Genomic DNA, 26,502 nt, shown 5'->3' on the forward strand with positions numbered 1-26,502 from the left:
TGCAGATCCAGGCTATGGGAGAAGGCAGAGACATTATGGTTGGCTGGGATGGAGGGGAGTGTTAATGAAATTCTTACGATTCACAATTCTGAGATCATCATCCCCAGATCTAAATATTTTGAATAAAGGAAACAACTGCTCAGATCTGCCCTGTTAAGCCCACTACGAGATCCATGCCCAGTGAGTAGAAGAGGCATTTATTACTCACATGTATTTATTTTCCCTTTGCAAAAGAGACTAACATACCAGTTACTTGCCAATCAGGTAATGGCAAACAACATACTTGAACACAATTAAACAACGTTTATACACTTAATGAAGGTTTCATTTTTAACAAGCTTCCTAATGGTCATGTGGATAAACGCATAAAACAGTGTGACATTTGCTCAACTGACAGCTTGCAAGTCTAGGTGAGAAGATTATGATGTTAGACTATAAAGAAGAGGTTAAGTGCAATGTAAAGTACCATTTAAATATAGCACGGTGGGAATGCTGCATTGTGAACAAGTGTGCACCTTCAGATAAACACAAAAATTAGTTCCACTCAAAGTGAAACATAGTGTTTGCTATTAACTGAAGAACAAGCCAGTTCTCTTTATGACCTGGTCAACAATTCCTGTCACAACTAATGGCACTGACACAGGTTAATAGATCATTTATTGCATAACTTTTTATGACAGGATGCTAACGTAGAATTGCTGCTGTGCTTTCCTACATAACAGCCACTGCATTCCGGAAATTATTTGAGGCTCAAGTACTGTGGGGCACAACAAGGGCTCATGGAGAATGCAACTATTATTTTCCTGTTTAATGCAGGTGGTGGCTCAATGATGCAAAAGTGGTGGCAATGTACCAATTCTGCAAAGCCTATAATGAACTTTAAAATCAATTTCAAAGCACTCATTGTGTTCTTACCTGCTGAATGCCTACAGCATATGTTGTAAAGAAGAATTCTGAAAACTCAGTGTACTCTTTTGTTACATTTCCAGGACTTCCATACCTGCAGAGAAAGCAGTATTAAAAAATAATGGTCAAATTACAAAAAAAAAATGAATAGGCAAAGATTCTGTTGGTTGCATTTACCCCTTATGTGAACATCAATCAATGTTTTAGAGGTCAATGCAATTTTGCAATGAAACTTATGGAATTACTTCTGAGGTACTGCAGCACAATCATTCAGCAGAACTTACATCTTTTATACGACGATGATCAGAAAAAGCAGAAGCCCTGTGGCAGTCATTTTATCATTCTGACATAATCTATTGGTGAGTAAAGCAATATTGGTCAAAAAGTGTAATTTATCGCTTCCCATTTACTCAGGGGAAATTACTTGGGGAAAGACCCATAAATGTCATCCGATAATGAACTGGAAAATATTTACTCCACTTGTGAGAAATTTTATTGAGGCCTTTACACATGTTGCTTTATATTGGGAGATATTAAAAGGGAATCTATGGCTAACTAATCTTCACTACAGCCAATGGAAATCACTGACCTTCACTCAGGATCTTCCTCAATCAACAATTTTGGACTGAGAGCTTACACCACATGGAATCCCTTCTATTATTTACCATCCATTGGCAAAGTTGGCTGTTCCACAAATATTAGATATTAAAAACAGTTAGTTTCAGTGCCAGTACAATGAAATAAAAACGAACAACCAAAGTACATGTGCACAGTATTTTTTGGCAGTTTGCCTTTTTTTGCCCATTGGTTGTTTTTCTGTCCTTTGTGTGTAGTTTTTCTATTGGTTTTCTTGTATTTCCCTGTTCTACTTTGAATGTATGCAAGAAAATGAATCTCAAAGTAATATATGGTGACATATACGTACTTTGACAAACTTTGAAATCATCAATCATAAATGTGTTTTAATCTTTAAAGTACATGTTCATCAGATGTTAATAATATTTCGTCAAATTCCTTCCTCCACTTAAATGCAATCTACATTTCTCCTTATGAGTGTGGTCCCCAATTCTCTGTAGATTATGAAAAATCAAAGGCATTGCAGAAATGAGGGGTTTTTTTGTATGCCTAACAACCACTCCCATTTCAACAACTTATCATCTTATTATTTCATTTTTTATTAATGAACAAGTTGATAGGTATAATTATCAGTAAAGATAATTCCATGTCTATGAAGTTGGTGAGACAAGCACCTTCAAAAGCAGTAGGATCACACAATACAGTATGCAGCTGAGGCATGCATACCAGACGAATCCCAAGTCAAGTCAGATCTTGTGTACAGTCAACTGATCTCAGTAGGAGTGAAAGCAAATACGCTCTAAATCATTCAGATGTAAATTAGCAATTCCTACTACAGATCACTCTTTAATGGCCATCACATATATACAATTTGGAAGAGGAATGCTTCAGCTATAACTCATTCTGTGCTCATGAAGGTAAATGGCAACCATCAACAATCTACTAAAACTGTTACAGTATTTGGGTAAAGTGCCTTAGAAAGTATCGGTCCACAAGGTGGCGTGCTCTAACAAAAAAAATCAATATTGTCAGAAGGTCAAGGAAAAGTCTAGAGGAGACTTTTTTTTGAAAATAAAAATATAAGCTTCTTCAAACATGCTTCACCAATCAGCAAGGTTATGATCGATTTTCAGCCTCTTCCACTTCCCTTCATGTTTATAATACCTTTGGATCTTCTCTATATTCTAAAGGGAGGAGGAAAAGACTGCCACCAACCGTTATCAACGGCTCATAGACGCACACACAGATGCAACAAAGAGTTTGCCTACTGTGAAGCGAATCAAGAAGAGCCAGATCTCGAAACATCCTGACATCGTTGCAGCAAGAAGTGCGGTCAATGCTTGTCATGCCAAACTTAGAAGGAGTGAAACAGAAGAGCTAAGAGACAAGTTCAAGACGGCAAAGAATCTCTTTGCCACCTGCAACCGACCGAAGGAAGAGGAACTAGCTGAGAAGATTAGAGAGGCAAAGGCTGCTAATGAAGACAAGCAGCATGGAGAAGCATTTCGCCTAGTCAACAAGATCAGCAGACGGAAGAAGTCCCCATCAGGTCAAGTAAGTAGTAAAACAGCAGAGTACCGTGTCCAGACATGGTTTACCCACTTTAAGAACCTTCTGGGAAGCCCTCCAATGATCATGGAAGAAGAAGAGGACATACCCACGATACTAACGCAAGTCGACATCGATGACGGCCCATTCACCGTTGAGGAACTGAAGAAGGCCAAATATGCACTCAAACAGGGCAGGAGCGCTGGACCAGATGGGATACCACCAGATATCCTGAAGAACTGCAACCTGGACGACATCTTGCTGGACATATCTAATACGGCACTGATGAAAGGCGACAAACCCCAGAACAGTGGTCACTCTCAAACATTATCCCAGTCCTCAAGTCTTTCCTTTTAAATCTTTTTATTGAATAAGTATACAAAAAAGGTAAGCCATATAGGCACTAATACAGTTAGAATATAATAAAATTACAGGATATTAATACAGATAAAAAATGATACAATGTAATTTAAACATAACATAATAAGGTAACATAATAGTATACTAATTTTTATACATATATATCAATAGAGAAAAGGGAAAAAAAAAACCCCAAAAAACCCACCGTGCAACTAAACTAAAAGCAAAGCAAAGTAATGGGTTAACTTGGAACCAAGTAGAGTTAAAGAACTTAAAATCATGTCCTCAAACCCGACCTCCATTAAAAACAGTAAAAAAAAAACAAGAAGGGAATATAAATATGGAGTAAAAAAGAGAAGAAAAAAAAATTACATTAAATGAAAATATTGAATAAAAGATCTCCAGGTCTGTTCAAATTTAAGTGAGGAATCATAGAGATTGCTTCTAATTTTCTCCAAATTCAAGCATAATATCGTCTGAGAAAACCAAAAAAAGGTAGTTGGAGCATTAAGCTCTTTCCAATGTTGTAAAATACATCTTTTCGCCATTAAAGTAAGAAATGCAATCATTCTACAGGCTGAAGGAGAAAGATTACTGGAAATTTTAGGTAATCCAAAGATAGCAGTAATAGGGTGAGGGGAGATATCTATATTCAATACCTTTGAGATAATATTAAAAATGTCTCTCCAAAAAGTTTCCAGAGTAGGACAAGACCAAAACATATGAGTTAAAGAGACTATCTGCCCCGGACATCTATCACAAAAAGGATTAATATGAGAATAAAAACCAGCTAATTTATCTTTGGACATATGTGCTCTATGAACAACCTTAAATTGAATTAGGGAATGTTTAGCACAGATAGAGGAAGTATTGACTAATTGTAAAATCTGCCCCTAGTCATCCACGGAAATGATAGAACCCAATTCCTGTTCCCAATCTACCCTAATCTTATCAAATGGAGCTTTCCTAAGTTTCATAATAATATTATAAATCATAGCCGATGCACCTTTCTGACATGGATTAAGGTTAATTATAGTATCTAAAATATATGTAGGAGGAAGCATTGGAAAGGAAGAAAGTATAGTACTTAGGAAATTTCTAACTTGTAGATATCTAAAAAAATGTATTCTTGATAAATTATATTTATTAGATAATTGTTCAAAAGACATAAGGGAACCATCTAAAAATAAATCCAAAAACCGTGAAATACCCTTAGTCTTCCAAATTTGAAAAGCACGATCTGTGAAAGAGGGAGGAAAAAATGTTACCTAAAATAGGAATCGCTAGCCCAAATTGGTTAAGATCAAAAAATTTTCTGAATTGAAACCAAATACGTAAGGTATATTTAACTATCGGGTTAGAGACCTGTTTAAGGCATCTCAAATCAAAAGGAAGAGAGGAACCTAAAATAGAGCCAAGTGTATAGCCCTGAACAGATTGTAATTCCATTGCTACCCATTTAGGAATGGATAGTATATCCTGGTCAAGTAACCAAAATTTCATATGTCGAATATTAATTGCCCAATAATAGAATCTAAAGTTAGGTAATGCTAAACCTCCATCTCTCTTAGCTTTCTGTAAATGTATTTTACCCAGTCTCGGGTTTTTATTTTGCCAAATAAATGAAGAAATTTTTGAGTCAACTTTATCAAAAAAAGATTTTAGAACAAAAATCGGTAATGCCTGAAATATATATAAAAATTTTGGCAGAAAAAACATCTTAACTGCATTAATACGACCAATCAAAGTTAAATATAATGGAAACCACTTAGATGAAAGTTGAATAATATGGTCAATTAAAGGTAAAAAATTAATCTTAAATAAATCTTTGTGTTTACAAGTAATTTTAATCCCAAGATATGAAAGATAATTATTAATCAATTTAAACGGAAAGTTATGATATAAGGGAAGTTGTTTATTAATCAGGAAAAGTTCACTCTTACTAAGATTTAATTTATAACCTGAAAAAAGACTAAATTGTGCTAATAAATCTAAAACAGCAGGGAAGGATTTTTGAGGATTAGAAATATATAAAAGTAAGTCATTAGCATAGAGTGATATTTTATGGAATTTTAAGCCCCGAGTTATCCCAGTAATATTTGGAGATTCTCGAATGGCAATTGCAAGAGGTTCTAATGCAATATAAAATAATAAAGGACTAAGAGGACAACCTTGTCAAGTACCTCGAAAAAGAGGGAAAAAAGGTGAGCTTAAAGAGTTAGTACGGACCGAGGCCACAGGAGAATGATACAACAGTTTGATCCAGGATATAAATTTCGAGCTAAAATTAAACATTTCAAGCACCTCAAATAAGTAAGGCCATTCTACTCTATCAAAAGCTTTCTCAGCATCTAAAGAGATAACACACTCAGGAACATTTTGTGAGGGGGTATAAACAATATTTAACAGTGTGCGAATGTTATAAAAAGAGTAACGACCTTTAATAAAACCCGTTTGGTCTTCCGAAATAATAAAAGGAAGTACTTTTTCTAATCTGTTTGCTAATAATTTAGAAAAAATTTTAGAATCAACATTTAATAAAGATATTGGTCTATAAGATGCACATTGAGCAGGATCTTTATCCTTCTTTAATATTAGAGAGATTGACGCTCTATTGAAAGATTTGGGAAGTTTACCAAGTTTTAATGAAGCCTCGAAAACCCTACAGAACCAAGGGATTAATGAAGGTGCAAAACATTTATAAAATTCTGCAGTAAACCCATCAGGGCCAGAAGCTTTCCCCAGGTTCATAGAGGAAATAACATTCTTAATCTCATCAGTGGTAATGGGAGTATCTAGCATAGAAGACATATCCTGTGAAATCTCAGGGAAATCTAGGTTATCTAAAAAATCATTCATATAGTTAGAGTCTCGAGAAGACTCTGATTGATATAAGGAAGAATAAAAATCAAAGGAGGTTTGGTTAATCCCCACATGATCAAGTATCAGTCGATCATTTTGATTATAAATCCGATTAATTTGAGATTTAGCATAATTAGACTTCAATTGGTTAGCCAACAGTTTGCCAATTTTGTCACTGTGTACATAAAATTCACTTCTTGTTTTCTTTAATTGGTTTACAATCGAGGACAAAAGTAATAAACTGTCTTCCATTTGAAGTTCAGTTCTTTGTTTATATAACTCCTCAGAGGGAGCTATAACATATTTCTTATCAATTTCCTTAATCTTGTCCACAATTACCAACTCCTCCTGCTTCAGCTTCTTCCTCAAAGCAGCAGAATACGAGATAATCTGACCACGAATATAAGCTTTAAAAGTATCCCAAAAAATGTTCACAGAAATATCCTCTGTATAGTTGATTGTAAAAAAAAGATCAATCTGTTCATTCATAAAGTTAACAAAGTCCGAGTCCTGAAGCAACAGCGAATTAAAACGCCATTGTCTATTATTTTGTGTATTGGCCTGAATTTTAATAGAAAGCTTAAGTGGAGCATGATCCGAAATGGTTATAGAGTCATAATCACACTTAATCACTGAAGAAATAAGACGAGAGTCAATAAAGAAATAATCAATTCTTGAATAGGAATGGTGAACATGTGAAAAAAAAGAAAAATCTTTTTCCTGAGGATGCAAAAAACGCCAAATGTCCGTCGACCCAGAATCAGAGAGGAGTGAATTAATCAAAGTTGCAGATTTATTAGGTAAGGTCCGTAGAGGAGCCGAACGGTCCAAAGCTGGAGATAAACAGGTATTAAGATCTCCGCCCCAGATCAATGAAAACTCATTCAAATTCGGGAACTGATTGAATAATGATTTATAAAATTCCGGACAGTCCATATTGGGAGCATAAACATTAACCAAAACTACCTTTTTATTAAATAGTAGACCACTAACCAGTAGAAATCTACCATTCGGATCAGAGATAATATCATGTTGTATAAAAGTAACTGAGGAGTCTATAAAAATAGAGACGCCTCGAATCTTAGCGTTAGAGCTCGAATGAAACTGTTGTCCCTTCCAGAATTTAAAAAAAACGTAGTCTGTCCCCCCTCCACACATGGGTCTCTTGTAAAAATAGAATTTGTGCTTTAAGCCTCCGGAACACTTTAAAAACTTTTTTCTTTTTAATAGGATGGTTAAGACCATTAGTATTCCAGGAGACAAAATTAATAATAGACTCCATAAACCCTAAAGTCAACCCACAAAAAGGAGGATTGACAATAGGCTCGACCCACGAACCCGGAAAGGGAACAGCACAAATGAGATACCGGGGAGGAGAACGCAACCAATACTTCAATAGTGTAAATAGCCCAAGAAGAAAAAAACTAAAACGTGAAGCCCCTCCCACCACCCCCCACCCCATGACCCCAAGCCTAAATCTAAAACAGACCAGCCAGAAAGAAGCAAGCACTAAAACTACCCCCATGACTTCCGATAGACGCTCACTAAAAAAAAGTGTAAATATAAAAAAGATCAGCTAGTTATAAAACCCAGTCCTCAAGTCTGGATCCCTCACGAAGACAGGTAACTACCGCAGTATCAGCTTGACCTGTATCTTAGCAAAGCTATACAATCAGATGATCTTGAACAGGATTTGCACCGCCACTGACCCTAATTTGAGATTCAATCAGAATGGTTTTCAGCAAAAGCGCACAACAGTAATGCAAATACTTGCTCTCCATAGAATTATCCAGGAAGTCAAGAAGAACAACCTACCAGCCGTGCTTACTTTCATCGATTTTCGCAAAGCTTTTGACTCCATTCACTGAGGTAAAATGCTGAAGATTCTGAAAGCTTACGGAGTGCCAGACCATCTACTTAGAGCAACAGAGTCCAGCTATACCAAAACCATGGCGAAAATTGTATCACCAGACGGAGAAACAGCAATGTTCGAGCTCCTAACTGGTGTGCTGCAAGGAGACACTCTGGCACCCTACATCTTTATAATCGTCCTTGATTACGCTCTATGTCAAGCTACCAAAGATCATGACAAGCTTGGTTTTACCATAGAACCAGGACTAACCAAAACGGTCAGACCAGTTACGCTCACAGATCTCGATTTTGCAGATGACATAGTCCTGCTCTCTGACCAGATGGAGGAAGCACAGCAGCTACTGACAAAAGTGGAAATTGAGTGCAATGAAGTTGGACTTCACCTAAACGCTAAAAAGACAGAGTACATGGTGTTTAACTGCGACGAAGGTACTCTCAATACCTTAAAGAATGATACCATTAAGAAAGCCTTTGACTTCAAGTACCTCGGGTCAAGAATGATGAATTTGGAGAAGGACATAAAGATACGGAAGGCGCTGGCGTGGAGGGCTATGAACGACATGAAGGAAATCTGGAAGTCGTATCTGACCAGAGGGCTTAAAAAGAGGATCTTCTTAGCAGTCATAGAGTCCATTCTCACATACGGATGCGAGACGTGGAAACTCACCAAGACTATGCAAAAGTCTCTAGATGGTTGCTATACACGAATGCTCTGGATGGCTCTTGACATGAGTTGGCAACAACACATGACGAACGTCGAGCTCTATGACGACCTACCGATGCTCACCACTAAAATCAAGGTGAGAAAACTGCAACTAGCAGGGCACTGTCTACGCCACCCCGAGCTACCTGCCAGCCTAGTCATCATATGGGAGCCCAAGCATGGGAGGATGAACCCTGGGAACCCTCCCAAGACTATAGTCAACATGCTCCTAGAAGACAGCGGCACGGCTGATGTAGATGAACTAAACACACCGATGAGGGAGAGGGAGAAGTGGAGAGCCCGTCATCATGCCCGACGCCGGCCCCCTAGGCCTAAGTCGATGTAGTAGTAGTAGTAGTATATTCCAAAGTATATTCACAATCTTCTAGCGTACAGAATCTTAAAAATTTGCAATACAGGTTTCCCCCGCCATCCGAAGGTACAGTGTTCCTATGAAACGGTCTGTAAGCCGAAATGTCGTAAAGCGAAGAAGCAATTACCATTTATTAATATGGGAAAATTTTGTGAGCGTTTGCAGACACCCAAAAATAACCTACCAAATCATGCCAAATAACACACAAAACCTAAAATAACAGTAACATATAATAAAAGCAGGAATGATATGATAAATACACAGCCTATATAAAGTAGAAATACTTCTCTACAACCATTGCCTGCACAGATCTCCGTAGCAAAAATCTCACGCAAGCGCTCTCGGCAGAAAATCTCACGCAAGCGTTGTTGGCATAAACACGCTCTCCAGTAACCTTTAAACCATGAAGCTGCCAAATCTACCAAATAACACGTAAAAATACACAGCCTATATAAAGCAGAAATATTGTATGTACAGTGTAGTATCACTTACCGGAATTGGGAAAACAGCGCCGAGCACACTGATGATGGTGTGTTAGACTGAGTCGTCGCAGGCTGGGTGGTGCAGTGGCCTCACCCTCCAGGCCGCCGACCCGATACATTGCCGCGAAGGACGCAGCGGTAGCCGAGAGGCACACAGCACATCGTTAAGAAAAAAGCTGAAATAAACATGCTAATTAATTAGGTGCTGCCCAGCACGTAAATGTCAGCGCAGATCAGAGGCGATTGCCGATTGCATCGCCTCTGATCTGGGTCGACAATTACATACTAGGCGGCACCTAATTAATTAGCATGTTTATTTCAGCCTTTTTCTTAAAGATGTGCTGTGTGCCTCCCGGCTACCGCTGCGTTCTTCACTAATCAGTACAGTATCTGTCTGGGGCCCAGGTGTTGGGGTGGTGGGACACGGGGGTGTCACCTCATCGTCGATCAGGGCAGGCAGCTCATCTTCTCCTATGACTGCCCGCCTCGATGTCGAAGGTCGAGGTTCGTCGTCTGCTGTGGCTGATGTGGAAGGCTTGCTTGACTGCTGAGCCTCGCGCATTTTTCTATCATACAGTTGGTTGTAAGCACTCAAACCATCCTGCAAATATCCCCTAAACCTACGTACCCTTTCAAAATTAAAGTCGTACTTTATCATTGCAGTGAAAATCTCACGCAGTTGCTTCACTTTCTGCATTCAGTTTCGATAGTTATCCTTTCCTCTTCCAATTGCATCAGCTCTTCATCTATCAGTTCTTGGTCATGGGATGCCAAAACCTCTTCAACATCATCTTCGTCAACTTCCACAAGCCAAACTCACTTTGTCCTTGCTTCGTTCACCGCGATCGAAACGCTTAATAATGTCTAGTCTTATGCTAAGTGTAACACCCTTACTCTTGCAGGCTTTTCCGACACCTTAGAACTCATCTTGCTAAAGGCTGCTCAATGCAACGTGTTTAAGCAATGCCGTTCCGAATCCAGGGCAGAGCGGCTGCTTGGGGCACGCACTGCCTTTCTTCGTAACAATGAAAACAGCTTCTGAAAGCGGGGGACACCTGTACTCTGGGCAATCAATTTTTCCTCATTGTAGTTCTATAATCTACCTGGTCTGAAAAGAATTGCTTCCCTCTCAGAACATTGAATAAAATTGGATGCAACTGAAAACTTGGAAGATTGAGAATTATCACTGAAGTATTCAACTTTTTAATCACAGGACCATCCACCATCCCAATTATCAATGTACAGTGCATTCATTCAAAGGCAAGTATATCCTGCCTTATTTATAGAGAGGAAAAATGCACACAATACTTAAAGAGGGATCACACCAAAGTTCTGTAAATCTCAGCAAAATTTCCTTTTGTACTCTGACCCCTTTGCAATCAATGCTAACATGTCAAACACCTTCCTAGTTGTTTCCTATTAATGTGTTTCTTTCTGCATCTTACAGACTAGCTCACCTAACTTTTTTTTACCAATACTCTGTCCCTGCTAATATGTTTTCCCCAACTCCACAAGCCTTCATTTGATGCAACAACCTTTTACAACATTCACTGGTTCTTACTTTATTTTCACCATTCCCACTACTCTGTAAGCAGAGGCTGATAAAAATGTAAGCTATTTCAAAAGTAGTTTGTCTTTTAAAAACATCCTGATTCAGTATATTTACATAATTTTCTAGCTCCCCAGTTACTACTTCTTCAATGATTGCTTTCAATGCTTTGCCAATAGGTATCAGCCAAACTGGACTACATTACTGTGCAAAAATCTCAGGAATCCTAGCTATAACTACATACAAACGTTTGTTTTTTATATATGCCTATCTATCTATATATATAAAACACCTATGCACAGTACTGTACATTTTCTCTCTGAAAACATTCCGTTCTCTTCCACTTTGGCTGCATTTATTGTGCCTTCTTCATTGATGATAGATACAAGATATTTGTTCAATGCCTTAGGCATTTGTTTGTTCATGGTATTTTGCTTCACAATGGATTTTGTATCTATTAGGAACTTTGAAGTATTTCATTAAAACTTTTGACATTTTCCTACTGGTAACCTCAATCTAATTTATTAATCTAATGCCTATTTGTGTCTCTTTAGAACTGGATATAAAATTCTACCATCTACAGAATCCCGTAAACAATGAGTTTACTAATTTGATTTGCCTGAAATCTAAGAATGTTAAGATTATCAATAATTTTGTAGCCATGGACGTGAGTTTTGATCAAATTCTTACTAAAAACAAGAAGGAAATAACTATTAAGGTTTAACAAGTTAACAGATACAAATCAAAATCCTGGAGAGAAATGTCATGGATTCCACGCCAATGCCCCATGTACCTGGCCTCTCTTGGACTCAATCCTATCACAGACATTCCTTTTGTTCTCACCACTCTTCACTTCATAGCATCTCTGCTTCCTAGTTTGAGTTAGTTATGATGATATGTCCTCAATTTGAAACATTAACTGTTTTTGTCTCTTCACAGACTCTGCCTGATTTGCTGAGTATTTCCACTATTTTCTATTTTTAATTCAGATACTCAGCAGCTAGTTTTTTTGCTTTTTGATTACAGGCACTGGTTTTATTTCAGTGATGAGTTGGTTCATCATTTGCAATGCAATTAACCTACACATTGAGATGTTAACATGGGATTTCAACATGGTTTTGAAACAGAGGTCCCATCTCATCAACTTGATCAAATCCTTTAATGAAATCAGACACCGGTGAATACTGAATACCTAGTCAAGGATGTGTACCTGGAATTTCAAGAAGCCTTTAACAAATTACGATTTAAAAAGGATTGGGCAAGTTGCCATTGCAATAACGTGAAATTGAGCAATGAAAACTGACATGAGGTTAAGCCTGAATCATATTACAATTGTATAAGGTTTGCATTTATAAAGGTTATCCTATGATACCATATCTCCTCTGATTCACAACTGCTATAAAGAAGAAATTTTTTAACAAAGGTTTCAGTGACCACTTGGAGATCTCTGTATCACCTTCATGGGAAGGAATTTTTGTGAGTTACTTCCTTAACTTAATTAAAGGTGTTTTGCTCACTTAATATCAGGATTAGTATGAATGCAGGGATGGGGAATGATGGCAATGATGTGTTGGTTATTACCCGCTGGACTGGTGAAATGCTGCAGGGGAAATCAATAAAAACTTTCCTTTGTCATTGGTTTGGTTGAAACAAAATTATTGATGTTTTAATAGGGGCATCAATAACACAGGTTCAAAATAACAAAGCGAAATACTTCACTGGCACTTGAAAAACATCTCTCCTGGAGCAACCTATCATGTCAGAACAGAGTCAAAAACATTATGACCTCCTGTTATTGAAGGTCTGACCAACTTGACACTTAATTCTCTTGCGATTTACACAATACCTTTCAAAAAGTCTTGTAACCAAGTGCAAAGCCCACTTCTTACACTTCCACCATACCAGTTCAGGCCTGTCATCTTCATCCACTTGCAAGGTTTCCTGCAAATTTGAAGAACCAGTTAAAATGTTCATCCCATCTGCTGTACTGCACATAACATATTGCACTTTTCTCTGCTCTGGTTTGCAGATCAGCCAGACTGGGCTAGGATGGTGGATTCCCTGAAGGGCATTAACAAACCTGACGGATTTATTTTACAAACAACACACATGAAAGTTGCTGGTGAACGCAGCAGGCCAGGCAGCATCTCTAGGAAGAGGTGCAGTCGACGTTTCAGGCCGAGACCCTTCGTCAGGACTAACTGAAGGAAGAGTGAGTAAGGGATTTGAAAGTTGGAGGGGGAGGGGGAGATCCAAAATGATAGGAGAAGACAGGAGGGGGAGGGATGGAGCCAAGAGCTGGACAGGTGATAGGCAAAAGGGATACGAGAGGATCATGGGACAGGAGGTCCGGGAAGAAAGACAAGGGGGGGGCGGAACCCAGAGGATGGGCAAGGGGTATATTCAGAGGGACAGAGGGAGAAAAAGGAGAGTGAGAGAAAGAATGTGTGTATAAAAATAAGTAACAGATGGGGTACGAGGGGGAGGTGGGGCATCAGCGGAAGTTGGAGAAGTCGATGTTCATGCCATCAGGTTGGAGGCTACCCAGACGGAATATAAGGTGTTGTTCCTCCAATCTGAGTGTGGCTTCATCTTTACAGTAGAGGAGGCCGTGGATAGACATGTCAGAATGGGAATGGGATGTGGAATTAAAATGTGTGGCCACTGGGAGATCTTGCTTTCTCTGGCGGACAGAGCATAGATGAAAGCGGTCTCCCAGTCTGCGTCGGGTCTCGCCAATATATAAAAGGCCACATCGGGAGCACCGGACGCAGTATATCACCCCAGTCGACTCACAGGTGAAGTGTTGCCTCACCTGGAAGGACTGTTTGGGGCCCTGAATGGTGGTAAGGGAGGAAGTGTAAGGGCATGTGTAGCACTTGTTCCGCTTACACGGATAAGTGCCAGGAGGGAGATCAGTGGGGAGGGATGGGGGGATTTATTTTACCATCACTAAGTAGAGCTTTTTTTAAAATTAAATTTCAGATTTATTTATTGATGAATTTAAAGACCTCAGATCTCATTCCAGGTTTTCAACTCTTCATAGTCAAGGGTACTATTTTTGTAACTAATCTTGAAGAGACAATGGTAATTTTGGGTGTTATAAAAAGTATATCTTGTAAGTGGTTAAGTGGTTTATCAAATTCAGTGAAAAGGCAATCAGATTTAGTACCTATAATTTGTAACCACAGTGATATCTTATACTTGCATGGAAATTATCTAGACTAAAAAGAAGTCTGTTAATCGTCTTCGTATCAGGATTATGCCAAGAGACAAAAAGATGGATAGGTCAAATGAAAGTTGGATAAAGACACACACAACTTTAAGAGAACAACAGATAATTAAAGGCAACTGCAAATAAGGAAGGCATTGTAGCATAGTGGTTAGCGTAACACCAGCAACAAGATTCAATTCTGCTGGAGTCTGTACAAAGTTTGTACGTTTTCCCCACAACCGCATGGATTTCCTCTGGGTGGTCCGACTTCCTCCCACATTCCAAAAAAATACAGGTTAGTCGGTTAATTGGTCACATTGGTGCAATAGGACGATGTGGGCTCATTGAGCCAGAAAGGCCCACTATCGTTCTGTATTTCTCAATAAATAAATAAGGAAGGAAGGCTTGGAGTAAGGTTTTCTCCCCACAACCTTTCCAATGAAATACAAACACATTCAATGCAACAAAATAAACTTGTTAGAAGTACACTTACAGGAGGTACATCACGGTCAATAATTGTCCTGAATATCTCCATCCATTGAGTCATGGTTTGTTTATTTACCAGTTGCAGTGGTAGTGCATACTAGAAAGAGGAAGCAAGAAAAAATGACCTAAGAGAAAAAGATCTCTAAAGAAAAGAGAAATGCCAAGAAATTGTCAATTAAAAACACAGTCCATTCCCTTAATGTAGTTCATCGTTACTAAGTGTAGCATGGCAGCACAGTGGTTAGCACAACACTTTATAGTACTAGCAATTCCCGTCCACAGCCTATAAGGAGTTTGTATGTTCTCTCTGTGACACGGGTTTCCTCTGGGTGCTCAGGTTCCTCCCAAGGTCCAAAGATATACCAGTTGCTAGGTTAATTAGTCACTGTAAATCGCCCCATGATTAGACTAAGGTTAAATTGAGGATTGTTGGGTAGCGTGGCTCGAAGGTCTGAAAGGGCCTATTCCGCACTGTATCACAATAAATGAATAAAATAATAAAGTGGTTTAGCAGGCTCACTCAAAATGCTGAAGATTCAAACGACTTGAAGTAATTGAATGATCCGAAGGATATATAAACCCCATTTCCAGAAAAGTTGGGATATTTTCCAAAACGCAATAAAAACAAAAATCTGTGATATGTTAATTCACGTGAACCTTTATTTAACTGACAGAAGTACAAAGAAAAGATTTTCAATAGTTTTACTGACCAACTTAATTGTATTTTGTAAATATAAACAAATTTATAATTTGTCGGCTGCAACACACTCAACAAAAGTTGGGATGGAGTTAAAATAAGATTGAAAAATGCACAGAAAAGTCATGCTACTGTGACAATTATCGCCACCTGGGCTCGGGAGTACTTTGGAAAACCATTGTCACTCAACACAGTCCGTCGCTGCATCCAGAAATGCAACTTGAAACTGTATTACGCAAGACGGAAGCCATACATCAACTCTATGCAGAAATGCCGGCGAGTTCTCTGGGCCCGAGCTCATCTCAGATGGACCGAAAGACTGTGGAACCATGTGCTGTGGTCAGATGAGTCCACATTTCAGTTAGTTTTCGGAAAAAACGGGCGTCGAGTTCTCCGTGCCAAAGATGAAAACGACCATCCAGATTGTTATCAGCGAAAGGTGCAAAAGCTAGCATCTGTGATTGCATGGGGGTGCATCAGTGCCCACGACATGGGTGAGTTGCATGTATGTGAAGGTACCATTGACTCTGAGGCGTATATTGGGATTTTAGAGAGACATATGTTGCCATCAAGGTGACATCTCTTCCCGGGATGTCCATGCTTATTTCAGCAGGACAATGCCAGACCACATTCTGCACGGGCTACAACAGCGTGGTTCTGTAGACACAGAGTGCGTGTGCTTGACTGGCCTGCTGCCAGTCCAGATCTATCTCCTATTGAAAATGTATGGCGCGTCATGAAGAGGAGAATCAGACAATGAAGACCACGGACTGTTGAGCAGCTGAAGTCTTATATCAAGCAAGAATGGACAAAATTTCCAATTACAAATCTACCACAATTAGTATCCTCAGTTCCAAAATGATTAAAAAGTGTTATTAAAAGGAAAGGTGATGTAACACAATGGTAAACATGCCTCTGTCCCAACTTTTGTTGAGTGTGTTGCAGCCATCAAATTCTAAATTTGTGTATGTTTACAAAATACAATTAAGTTGGTCAGTAGAACTATTGAAAATCTTTTCTTTGTACTTTTGTCAGTTAAGTAAAGGTTCACGTGAATTAACATATCACAGATTTTTGTTTTTATTGCATTTTGGAAAATATCCCAACTTTTCTGGAAATGGGGTTTGTACTTCTTAACGCTGGGAATGGAAAACGTCCTTAGAAAATCTGTTTGTCTATTCCTACCCAAAGAGAAACTTCTCCTGCCACTCAGCTAGGGGTAATTTCCAGTGGTCAATTAAGCTAGCAGCATATCTCTAAGCCATTAGGGAAACTGGAGCACCAGTCATCATCAAGTAAACATGCAGCTGCTGAAATCAGAATGAAACCCGGATTACTGGAGTTTGTGCCAGCAGTACTCGTGAAAGTAGTAACGTTGCTAAATCATAACACACTAAAAGTGCTGTACTCTACCTCACCTCAAAAAGATAAAGTTGAATTCTGCAAAGCTTCACGAAATTGAATAGGTACAAAGATAAATCAAAAGAGGCATAAACACTGCATCAGCATTCCAGTGGACAAGGATGCGCTTGTGTTTAAATCAGCCATCAACCTACAATGTTCAGGCAATGCAAGATGACAAACTTGGGCAAGTACCTATGCATTAGCAAAGGTCAAAGCCTTTCAAGGGAAAGAAACACTTGCAACTCAGTTGTCCTTCATAACGTCAAGATGACAAAAAGTGTTTCTCAGGCAGGTACTTTTGAAATAGGTCTGGCTTATCTGACTTCCCAAAAGATCATTTGGGTTTAAGACAAACTGATAACATGGTTACTGTTATTCATGTCAATATTTTACTTCCAGAAACTGTACATTCAACTTAAAATTGCAAACTGCCATGATAGGATTTGTTCCCTGACTTATTGAGCTCTTTTGTACTTCTTGCACAGTAACACAGCCACTATGCTACTGAAACTCGCTGGATCTGATAACTCAGCAATCTATTTCCTAACCTTTAAATTAGTTCTGTTTGCATAAACTAACCTATTAAATGAAGATAGAGAAGGTACCTTAGATATTTAGAAATACAACTTTATTGTCTTAAATGGTGTTCATACCTGAACAAGGGCATAGAAGATTTTTAGGATCTGTTTCTGGATCAACACTGAAAATTGGGTTGAGTCAGGCAAAAGTTGAATAATTTTCTGCTGAATCCGTGGTAAAAATATTTGCATCGCTGCTATCAGAGGATCTCGCTCCTCTGCCTTCTTGAACCTGAAATAATATATCAGAATTCTCAATAATTTGAGCAGAAAAAAAAGTTCATTTGATGGAGTTGACTACAGGCTTGGATAAAGTTTCAGGATAGGCAAGCAGCTGGAGGAGGTAGTAGAAGCAGATAAAATTACAATGTTAAGAAGGCTTTTAGACAGGTATTTGGCTAGTTAAGGCATAGAAGTATATGGGTCTAACGCAGGCAAATGTGATTAAAGTAGATAGGCATCAGGGTCAGCACAGTCAAAATAGGAGCCATTTCTGTGCTGAACAACTGTATCAATCTTTGAACCTTTAGGGATAACAAACCAATCTATTCAATTACCTTTTAGGATGACTTGTAAAACAGAAAAAACAAAATAATTTTTGAGCACTACAATCAGTAACACTATACACATCACGTACCAAAGCATCAAGATTTAGAAAAAATTATAAAGTGACATATTATAGCATTTGAAAACTGACCGGAGGTTAGAAGGGGAAAATAAAGCTCTCTGGCTTAAATATTCACAGTACATCAATAGATAAACATCTGAGCATTTGCAAGCATTTTTCTCTGACAAGTTGAATTTCAAATAATCTTAGCTCTTGCAGTTAAATGCAGCAATTTGTATTGTAACCTTAAAATGGCATTGATCAGGGTAATAAGCCTGCACTTTGACAGCACTATAGTGGTACAAATTAAAAATTTAGATAAGTTATTCACTGTCAGTAGATTTACAAGAGGGGAAAAAAGTGAATAATATGAAAGAAAGTGGCCTTTTGATTCCTTAGGTACTGGAATCACTATCAAGGGAGGTGAGTTCTGTACAAACCAGAAAGATTGTAAGACTACTGTTGTGAGGAGTTTGTTTTGGGGAGGTAGCATGAACAAAGGAGCTTTGCAGTGCTTTGTGGTATGTCATTCAATCCAAAGAAGTAAGGTCAATAAACAGATAAACAGAGTCCAGATTGATGCATTGATTTGCAAAATAGCTGTGAAAGAAACGTTGCTTAAAGGACAGCAGAATCCTACGTCAATATTTATGTTTAAAGTTTTCAGATGAGACAGGAGGCATAAAAGTCAGCAGGAAAGATTCAAAACCAATGAATAAAGAAACAACGCTGTGCAACAGGATGATATGCTTGGGATTGGCAATTAGGACTTTAGGTGATATGAAGATCAAAACAAACACAGACATCCCACCCTGCAAAAGCTCATTTCAGGGAGGGAGCACCACCATTTCAGGGAGGTAGCACCCCCGCCCCCCACAACCCCATATCACCCCCTTCCCCCCCTCCCCGGTCGACCTCCAAGGATGTATGTAATACTTCGTTTGGTGATTTTGTCTAATCTGTAAACCAAGTTGGGTATATGCAGAAAATGTGACATTAAAATATGTACTTATATTATTATATTATCATGTTTATTCTATTACAACTTTAAGCAAGTCCACAGGGAGTTTGGCCTCATCAAGTAAGACAGGGTTCCCCAACCTTTTTCGCACTGCGGACTGGTTTCATATTGACAATATTCTTGCGGACTGGCCAACCGGGGGAGGGGGGGGTAGGGTTGCCAACGTTCAAGAGTAGCAGTCAAATACGTTGGGTTTACCCTGAGAAAGACTACAATGACCATGAAGCCTTGCGCGGGCACCAATACGCATGCATTTGCGTGCCGATTTCCTAAAAATTGTTTTTGCCGATTCTGTTGGCGGCGGCGGCGGGGGGGTATGTTAATCACGACTGGAATATAGGTGATAAGTGGCTAATACACTCAATTTTGTTTCTAAAAGGGTTTATCTAACGAATTTAATATTAAACACACCAGCGCATATTTTCCTTGCATGAATATAGCGATAAGACAATTATCAGGGGAGGACAGGGAAGCTTGAAGTGTTGAACGAACTTCAGTAGAAGTGGTAGAGACAGGTTTGATATTATCATTTAAAGAAAAATTGGATGGGTATATGGACAGGAAAGGAATGGAGAGTTATGGGCTGAGTACAGGTCGGTGGCACTAGGTGAGACTAGCGTTCGGCACGGACTAGAAGGGGCGAGATCACCTGCTTCCATGCCGTAATTGTTACATGGTTATATAAGTCACTTATAATAGCATCATAACATTTTAATTAACGTTTGGATATCAAACACATAGCGCATATTTGCCTCGTATGAACATATAAAATCATTGCAACGCACCAATATCGCTGAATCAGTGGAAGCCCTGGGCTGTTTTCCTGCAACAAGGTGGTCCTATCGAGGGGTGATGGGAGACAGCAATACTCAAAGGGGGTTCCTTATGTCCAGTCTATTCCGCAATTTAGTTTTCGTTGCATTCACTGCAGAGATATGTTGGAAATGGAAGCAACGTTTTCAGTGCTTTCCTGACTATCTCAGGATATTTAGCCTTGACTTTGATCCGGAATGCCGGCAGAGATGTTATGTCAAACATACTTTTCAGCCCGCCGTCATTTGCAAGCTCGAGGAGTTGATCTCCTTCCCACGCTGACATGGATGACGCGCGGGTAATGACCTCGCGTGCGTTCAAGCTCAACAGTGGGCGTGACAGGGAATGAGGAAAGATGCAGCTGACTCCTATTGCCAAATCATATCGTTTCCTCGCGACCCAGTAGCGCATGCCTTGCGGCCCGGTACCGGTCCACGGCCCGGTGGTTGGGGACCGCTGAAGTAGGACATCAATAGTGTAGCTCCTTAGCAGCCAGCCAGCTAGTTTAAATAACATTAGCTATGCTAATGAACAAATGATACCTGTTAAACTCACCCCAACATGTCTTTTACATTTTAACCCACCATGGGCAATAGAAAAGTCACTGTTGCAAACAGTGCAGCGAGCAACACTGTCATTATTTTTGAGGTCGACTGTAAAGCCCGCCCACAGAGAAAACTGATAGGTCTACTTAGCAGGGGGTCCGCAATCATTTTTGCACCGCAGACCGGTTTAATATTGACAATATTCTTGCGGACCAGCTGACCGGAGGTGGGGATGTTAATCACAACCGGAATATAGGTGATAAGTCAATCGCATCATAACATTTTAAATAACGTTTGGATATTAAACACACAGCGCATACTTTCCCCGTATGAACATATAAAATCATTGCAACACACCAATATCGCTGAATCAGTGGGAGCCCTGGGCTTGTTTTCCTGCAACAACACGGTCCTATCAAGGGGTGATGGGAGACAGCGATACTCGAAGGGGGTTCCTTATGTCCAGTCTATTCAGCAATTCAGTTTTCGTTGCATTCATTGCAGAAAACTCCGCTTCATAGAGATATGTTGGAAATGGAAGCAACGTTTTCAGTGCTTCTGTGGCTATCTCAGGATACTCAGCCTTGTCTTTGATCCAGAATACCAGCAGAGATGTTATGTCAAACATACTTTTCAGCCCACCATCATTTGCAAACTCGAGGAGTTGATCTTTCTCCTGCGCTGACATAGATGATTCACCGGGGACATTCACAAATGCGTCACGGACCCATTCCTTTGTACGTCTTGGGTCACTGATGACCTCGCGTGCGTTAAAATTCAACAGTGTGTGACAGGGAATGAGGAAAGGCGCAGCTGACTCATATCGTTTCATATCGCCAAATCATATTGTTTCCTCACAGCCTGGTGGTTGGGGGCCACTCTTAGCACGAAGAGAGACCAATCAGAATGCTCGCTGTCCCTCTCCTTCTCCAGCTCAAAAAAACCTATTTCTGGGATATTGTATATAATTTCCAGGCGTCAGGGAGCCACTATCGATATGCGGGAGACCCCCAGAACTTCGGGGAGAGGTGGGATGTCTGCAAACAAGCACTCACACTTCTGAGTACAAAAACAAAGGGGAACAGAAGAGAAAGCACGCATCTCAAATATATGTTTGTAATGGTAGGAAACCAACTGCACGAATATTAACTCCGACCATCATTTGCTAATCTACTCATGTTATGGGTGAGGTCCAAAAGAACTTTACCATCTAGTGGGGATAAAATTAGAATATAGGAGAGGAATGAGAGGCTAAAGTATTAGTGCAGGAATGGCTGGTTTAAGGTTTTTGGCTCACTGGGATTTCTTCTGGGGCAGGGTGACCTGTAAAAGAAGCATGGATTGCATCAGGACTGGAGAGGGACCAATATCCTTGACGAGGTTTGCTAGTGCTGCATGGTAGACCAGTGAGGCAGATCCAGAACGGCAGTACAACAGGTGGGGAGGGTGACTCATATGCAGAAAATAGAACAGGCAAATCTAGTTGGAAGCGTGGGGAGAGACAGGAAGGGAAGTATGAGAAGACTGCTGGCATTTACTTTAATGTAGGAGTTTTATAGGTAGGAAGAATGAGCTGAAAGCATGAATCAGTGCATGGAGTTAAGATATTGTTACAATCACAGAAATGTGGATGCGGGAGCAGGAGGATAATGTATAGTAGTTTCAGGCATAACGGGTTTGCAAAAAAGCAGAGGGTGTCGCAATGCAGATCAAAGGCAGCATTATGTTAGTACTCAGGGAGGATATCCTGGAGCAACCAGCAAATAATTTATATGGGTAAAATTCAGGAACAAGAAATGGGCAGTCACGTTGATGGGGCTGTTTATAGGCCTCCCAATAATTCACAGGAATTTGAAGAACAGATATGATGGGAGATTGCAGAAGGGTTTTTAAAAAACAGTAGAACAACCACAAACAAGAGAAAATCTGCAAAAGCTGGAAATCCAGGCAACCCACACAAAATGCTGGAGGAACTCAGCAGGCCTAATGAAGAGTCTCAGTCTGAAATGCCGACTTTTCCATAGATGTAGATTGGCCTGTAGAATTGTTCCAGCATTTTGTGTGGGCTATAGTAGTACGGCATTTAACTTTCCCTATACTGATTGGGATTGCCTTAGTGTAAGAAAAGAATTCATAAAGTGTATTCAGGAAAGTTTTAGAGTACATGTAGAGAGTCCTACTTGGGGGGGGGGAGGGGGGGGCCTCGTGTGACCTTATCTCAGGGATAGGTAAGTGGTTGACATGTCAGTTGATGAATCCTATGGAAATTTACTGAAAAAGATAAGAATTGGTTCTTGAGTTCAGGCCCAAACTGGGGGAGGTAGATTTCCACCATGTAAGGCAGACCCTAGGAAAGGTAGATTGTGAGTAGCTGCTGAAGAGGAAAACCAACATCTGATCATTGCGGGGTGTTCAAAGAAGAGATGGTAAAAGTTCAGAGTTATATATGCCTGGATGAGGCAAAGATGTCATGTTTAAGGAATCCTCTTGGTTGATGAAGAATATTGAAGGTTGGGAAAGAGGAAAGTGGCACATTAATAACTCAGAAGAAGAAAGAAGTGCTAGAAATACTGGGGACATTAGGGTGGATAAATCCCGAGGTATCTATCTCAGGATACTATGGAAAGTGGATGCTATGGGCACTTCAGCTTTATTTGATATTTTATGTTTTCCTGCCATTCAGAAGTACACTAACCAAAAAGAAGGTAAGCAATTACGTACCACAAATCACTTCACAAGACCAGACTGACCACTGCTAAAGTACAACTCAACCTTCCCCACCTAGGTAGCATCCATTATCTTGAATCCTCTCACGCTCCTAATTTATCATAGACTGCTCTTGCCTCTATCAAAACCTCAGATCATTACTTCTCTCAGTTATTTTGTCTCATATAATTAATCATCTGCAGTGTCACTGGAAGTCCATTTGTAACTCTGATTTGCTTCTGGGAAAATGTTGCAAGATCCTGCTCCACATGGGTCTTACAACTGACATTACAGAAGGGATTTTAAAAAATGACACAAGTACTTCATTAGGTATGGCATTTTATAGTTTGGATTATTTGTTTATACATAGCTGTTCAAAGTAATATTACATTGTAAATCAAACTGTTATACGCAAAAGCAATGGCTTCATCATCTATTTTCCAGACATCAGCTCTACTTCTTTCAAAATATGGTTTTGCATCAAGGTTCTATCACAACAGCTTTCATACTTGCCCATTCACTCAAGCCCACTTTTATTTTATCACCTTTTAAACTTACAGTCATCATGTTCAGAAAAGCACACACACAATAGATACTCACTCATAGGTCCTGACCAGCTGGTACAGACACATCAGGCTGCCAAGCCAACTTGCATTATTTGGAGATTGCAGGAAAAAGCCAATTTTGTCCACCACCGCCGTCCAACGTCCAGGAAAGTCATATTTGATTATGGCACGAAGACACACAGCCAGCTGAGTCCTTCATAAATGACATTCATATACAATTAGTCAATTTTCTGTGAAGTAGAAACCTTGTAACTGTATGCATGAGATACTTAAGAGTATTCAAGGAAGCACTGTGCATCTAAGTGGAAAATAATCAGCAACATAATGCAAGATCAAAGTTTCCACACTACACAAGTAAATCAGTCTAATTCTGAGTTCAGTGAGGGTCAAGATGTTAGTGCTGGTTAATGAATCTTCTTTTATTCTTAGTGCCTCCTCGCGGTACTATGGGAGGATGAGGAGTTATGACAAATAGCAAAATCAGGAGAGAGAGAAAGGTCAGAAATTATTAGAAGACGTCTTCTTTCACCACTGACTCATATTGACATCAGAATTAATGAAAGAACGGGATTACTCCAATTTTCCAAATTGATGTGTTACAAGGGACTAATTCATCAACTTTCAGACAAGCAGCACTGCAAGTCTCAGGTTCTATAGGGGCAGCAATTCTCTTCATTAATTCAGAAAATAGTACAGTTATATTCCTTAAGAGTCTTGGCCTGAAACAACTGTTTATATTACTCTACGGATGCAGCCTGATCCGAGGAGTTCCTCTAGCATTTTGTGTGTGTGTGTGTGTGTGCATGTGTGTGCTTACCCTTCATGCATTTATCTGTCTCATTAATTAAAGATTTTTGTCTCTACTGTACTAACTTGGTGTCTGCTTGTTGGGAGTGGTGATTGCTTGCTATGAATAAATTCTGCTCAAGATATACTAATTATCCCTTTCCAACTGCTCTTACACTGGAATTCAATAAAAAAATACAAGATCAATAAGAAATACAAGATCGATGAGAAGTAGATTCATAATAAAGGGACAGTTTTTTAAAGAGTTGGTATTCTTTTGGAAATTAAAACAACAAATTATATTCCATCCATACTAACCTGCTTATTGTTTAATGCCTAAGAAAATAGTATTTTGTAAACTTATCAGTAAGAAAGTGGGTTATATTAAAAAAAATTCATTTCATCTTAATTAGGAGGGGGCATGGAATTCCTTAAGTACACAAATAAAAATTCCCCTGAAGTCCTAGATAGAAGTGATCTGCAGTGAATGTTTCTAATAGTGGAAATGTCTAGGACCAGATGGTACAGCCTCAGAATGGGCCATTCCTTTAGAACAGAGATAAAGAGGAATTTCTTTAGACAGGGGGTAGTGAATCTTTGGAATTTTGGAATTCATTGTCACAGATGGCTATGGAGGTTATGTTATAAGATCATAAGACCTTAAGTTATTCAGCATATGTAAAGCATAAGTTGATAGGTGATTGATTTGTAAGGACATCAAATATGAGGAGAAGGCAGGAAAATAGGATTCAGAGGAAAGATAAATCAACCATGATTTAAATGGCAGAGTACACTCGATGGGCTGCGCGGCCCAATACTGCTCCGATGTCTTATGGTTTACGGTCTAAGTGGTACCTAAAAGAGTCTCTTTTCCTAATGCTTAAGTTGTCCAGCTAAGAAACTCACTTCAGCTCTTCTTGCTGGGTTTGGGAAGGGCCGGGGTGTGCATGGGGGAAAAGGATGATTCCCATCTTTCTGGCATGAAAAAATAAAGAGGGAGAAGATCCTTCAAAACAGAATGACTAGAAAAACAGTCAAATATTAATACTAAATTGCTGAAGGAATCCAGAAGCACCAACCCCAGCACCTTAATTAAATAAAGTAGGATAATCCACTAATATCAGTGATCTTGTAGACCTTTATATTATGCTTCAGCTTATAGGTAAATTACTTAAATTGAATGCATGAGCAATCACTGCTCTGGAAACTATTTAGCTTCATCTCACAAAGCATTCTTTAGACTGCCACCTGACAATTGAAGAACTAAATATATGATAAAGACTATAAAAATATATATGCAGACATATTACAACCCTAGGTCAAACAAGCAGATACATGGCAACAGGATGTTAACAGAGGTTAAATGGCACAAAATAAATATTAGTACAAAATGTCAGAGACACTCTTCAGGCCAGGTCACATTATAGAAAGGGAAATAGAGCTAGCACTTTAAACCACAGATCGATCCTTCAGCTGAGCTGGGAAAAAGATAAAATAAGATATTTTTAAATTACATATGTGAGAGGAGTGGATACGACAATAGGAATATCTGCGATAGGAAGAGGCCATGCGAAAAGAAAGTACTGGAGCAGCTACAGGCTGATCCTACTTCACTGTCTGTGTTGTGTGTGGCTAATAGCTTTGCCCAGGCACATGCCCAGCAGGTCAGGCTGTACAAGCCGAAAGAAAAAAAAATCACAGGTATATGATTCCTACTCAAAAGGGAGCTGGATAGGTATCTGAAAGAAGAATTTGCAGAGCTGTGAGAAGGAAGAATTAGACTAAGTGGATTGGTCTTACACAGAGCCAAATGGACATTGGGCAACAAAATCTCATTCCATGCTGTGA

At 39.3% G+C, this 26,502-nt stretch overlaps 1 protein-coding gene across 2 annotated transcripts in view; it reads right to left on the bottom strand.

The window, feature by feature from the left end:
- ipo8 (importin 8) overlaps positions 1 to 26,502 on the bottom strand; it is a 123,138-nt gene that overhangs the window by 53,823 nt on the left and 42,813 nt on the right. For both annotated transcript variants that reach the window (XM_072267981.1, XM_072267980.1), the window contains 5 exons: positions 23,903 to 24,061; positions 17,686 to 17,842; positions 14,939 to 15,028; positions 13,078 to 13,172; positions 916 to 1,000 (listed from right to left, as the gene is read on the bottom strand). In XM_072267981.1, the coding sequence (XP_072124082.1) occupies positions 916 to 1,000; positions 13,078 to 13,172; positions 14,939 to 15,028; positions 17,686 to 17,842; positions 23,903 to 24,061 (586 nt within the window). The remainder of the gene's footprint in view (positions 1 to 915; positions 1,001 to 13,077; positions 13,173 to 14,938; positions 15,029 to 17,685; positions 17,843 to 23,902; positions 24,062 to 26,502) is intronic.

This window comes from Mobula birostris, chromosome 9 (assembly GCF_030028105.1).
Source record: "Mobula birostris isolate sMobBir1 chromosome 9, sMobBir1.hap1, whole genome shotgun sequence".
NCBI classification, from domain to species: domain Eukaryota; kingdom Metazoa; phylum Chordata; class Chondrichthyes; order Myliobatiformes; family Myliobatidae; genus Mobula; species Mobula birostris.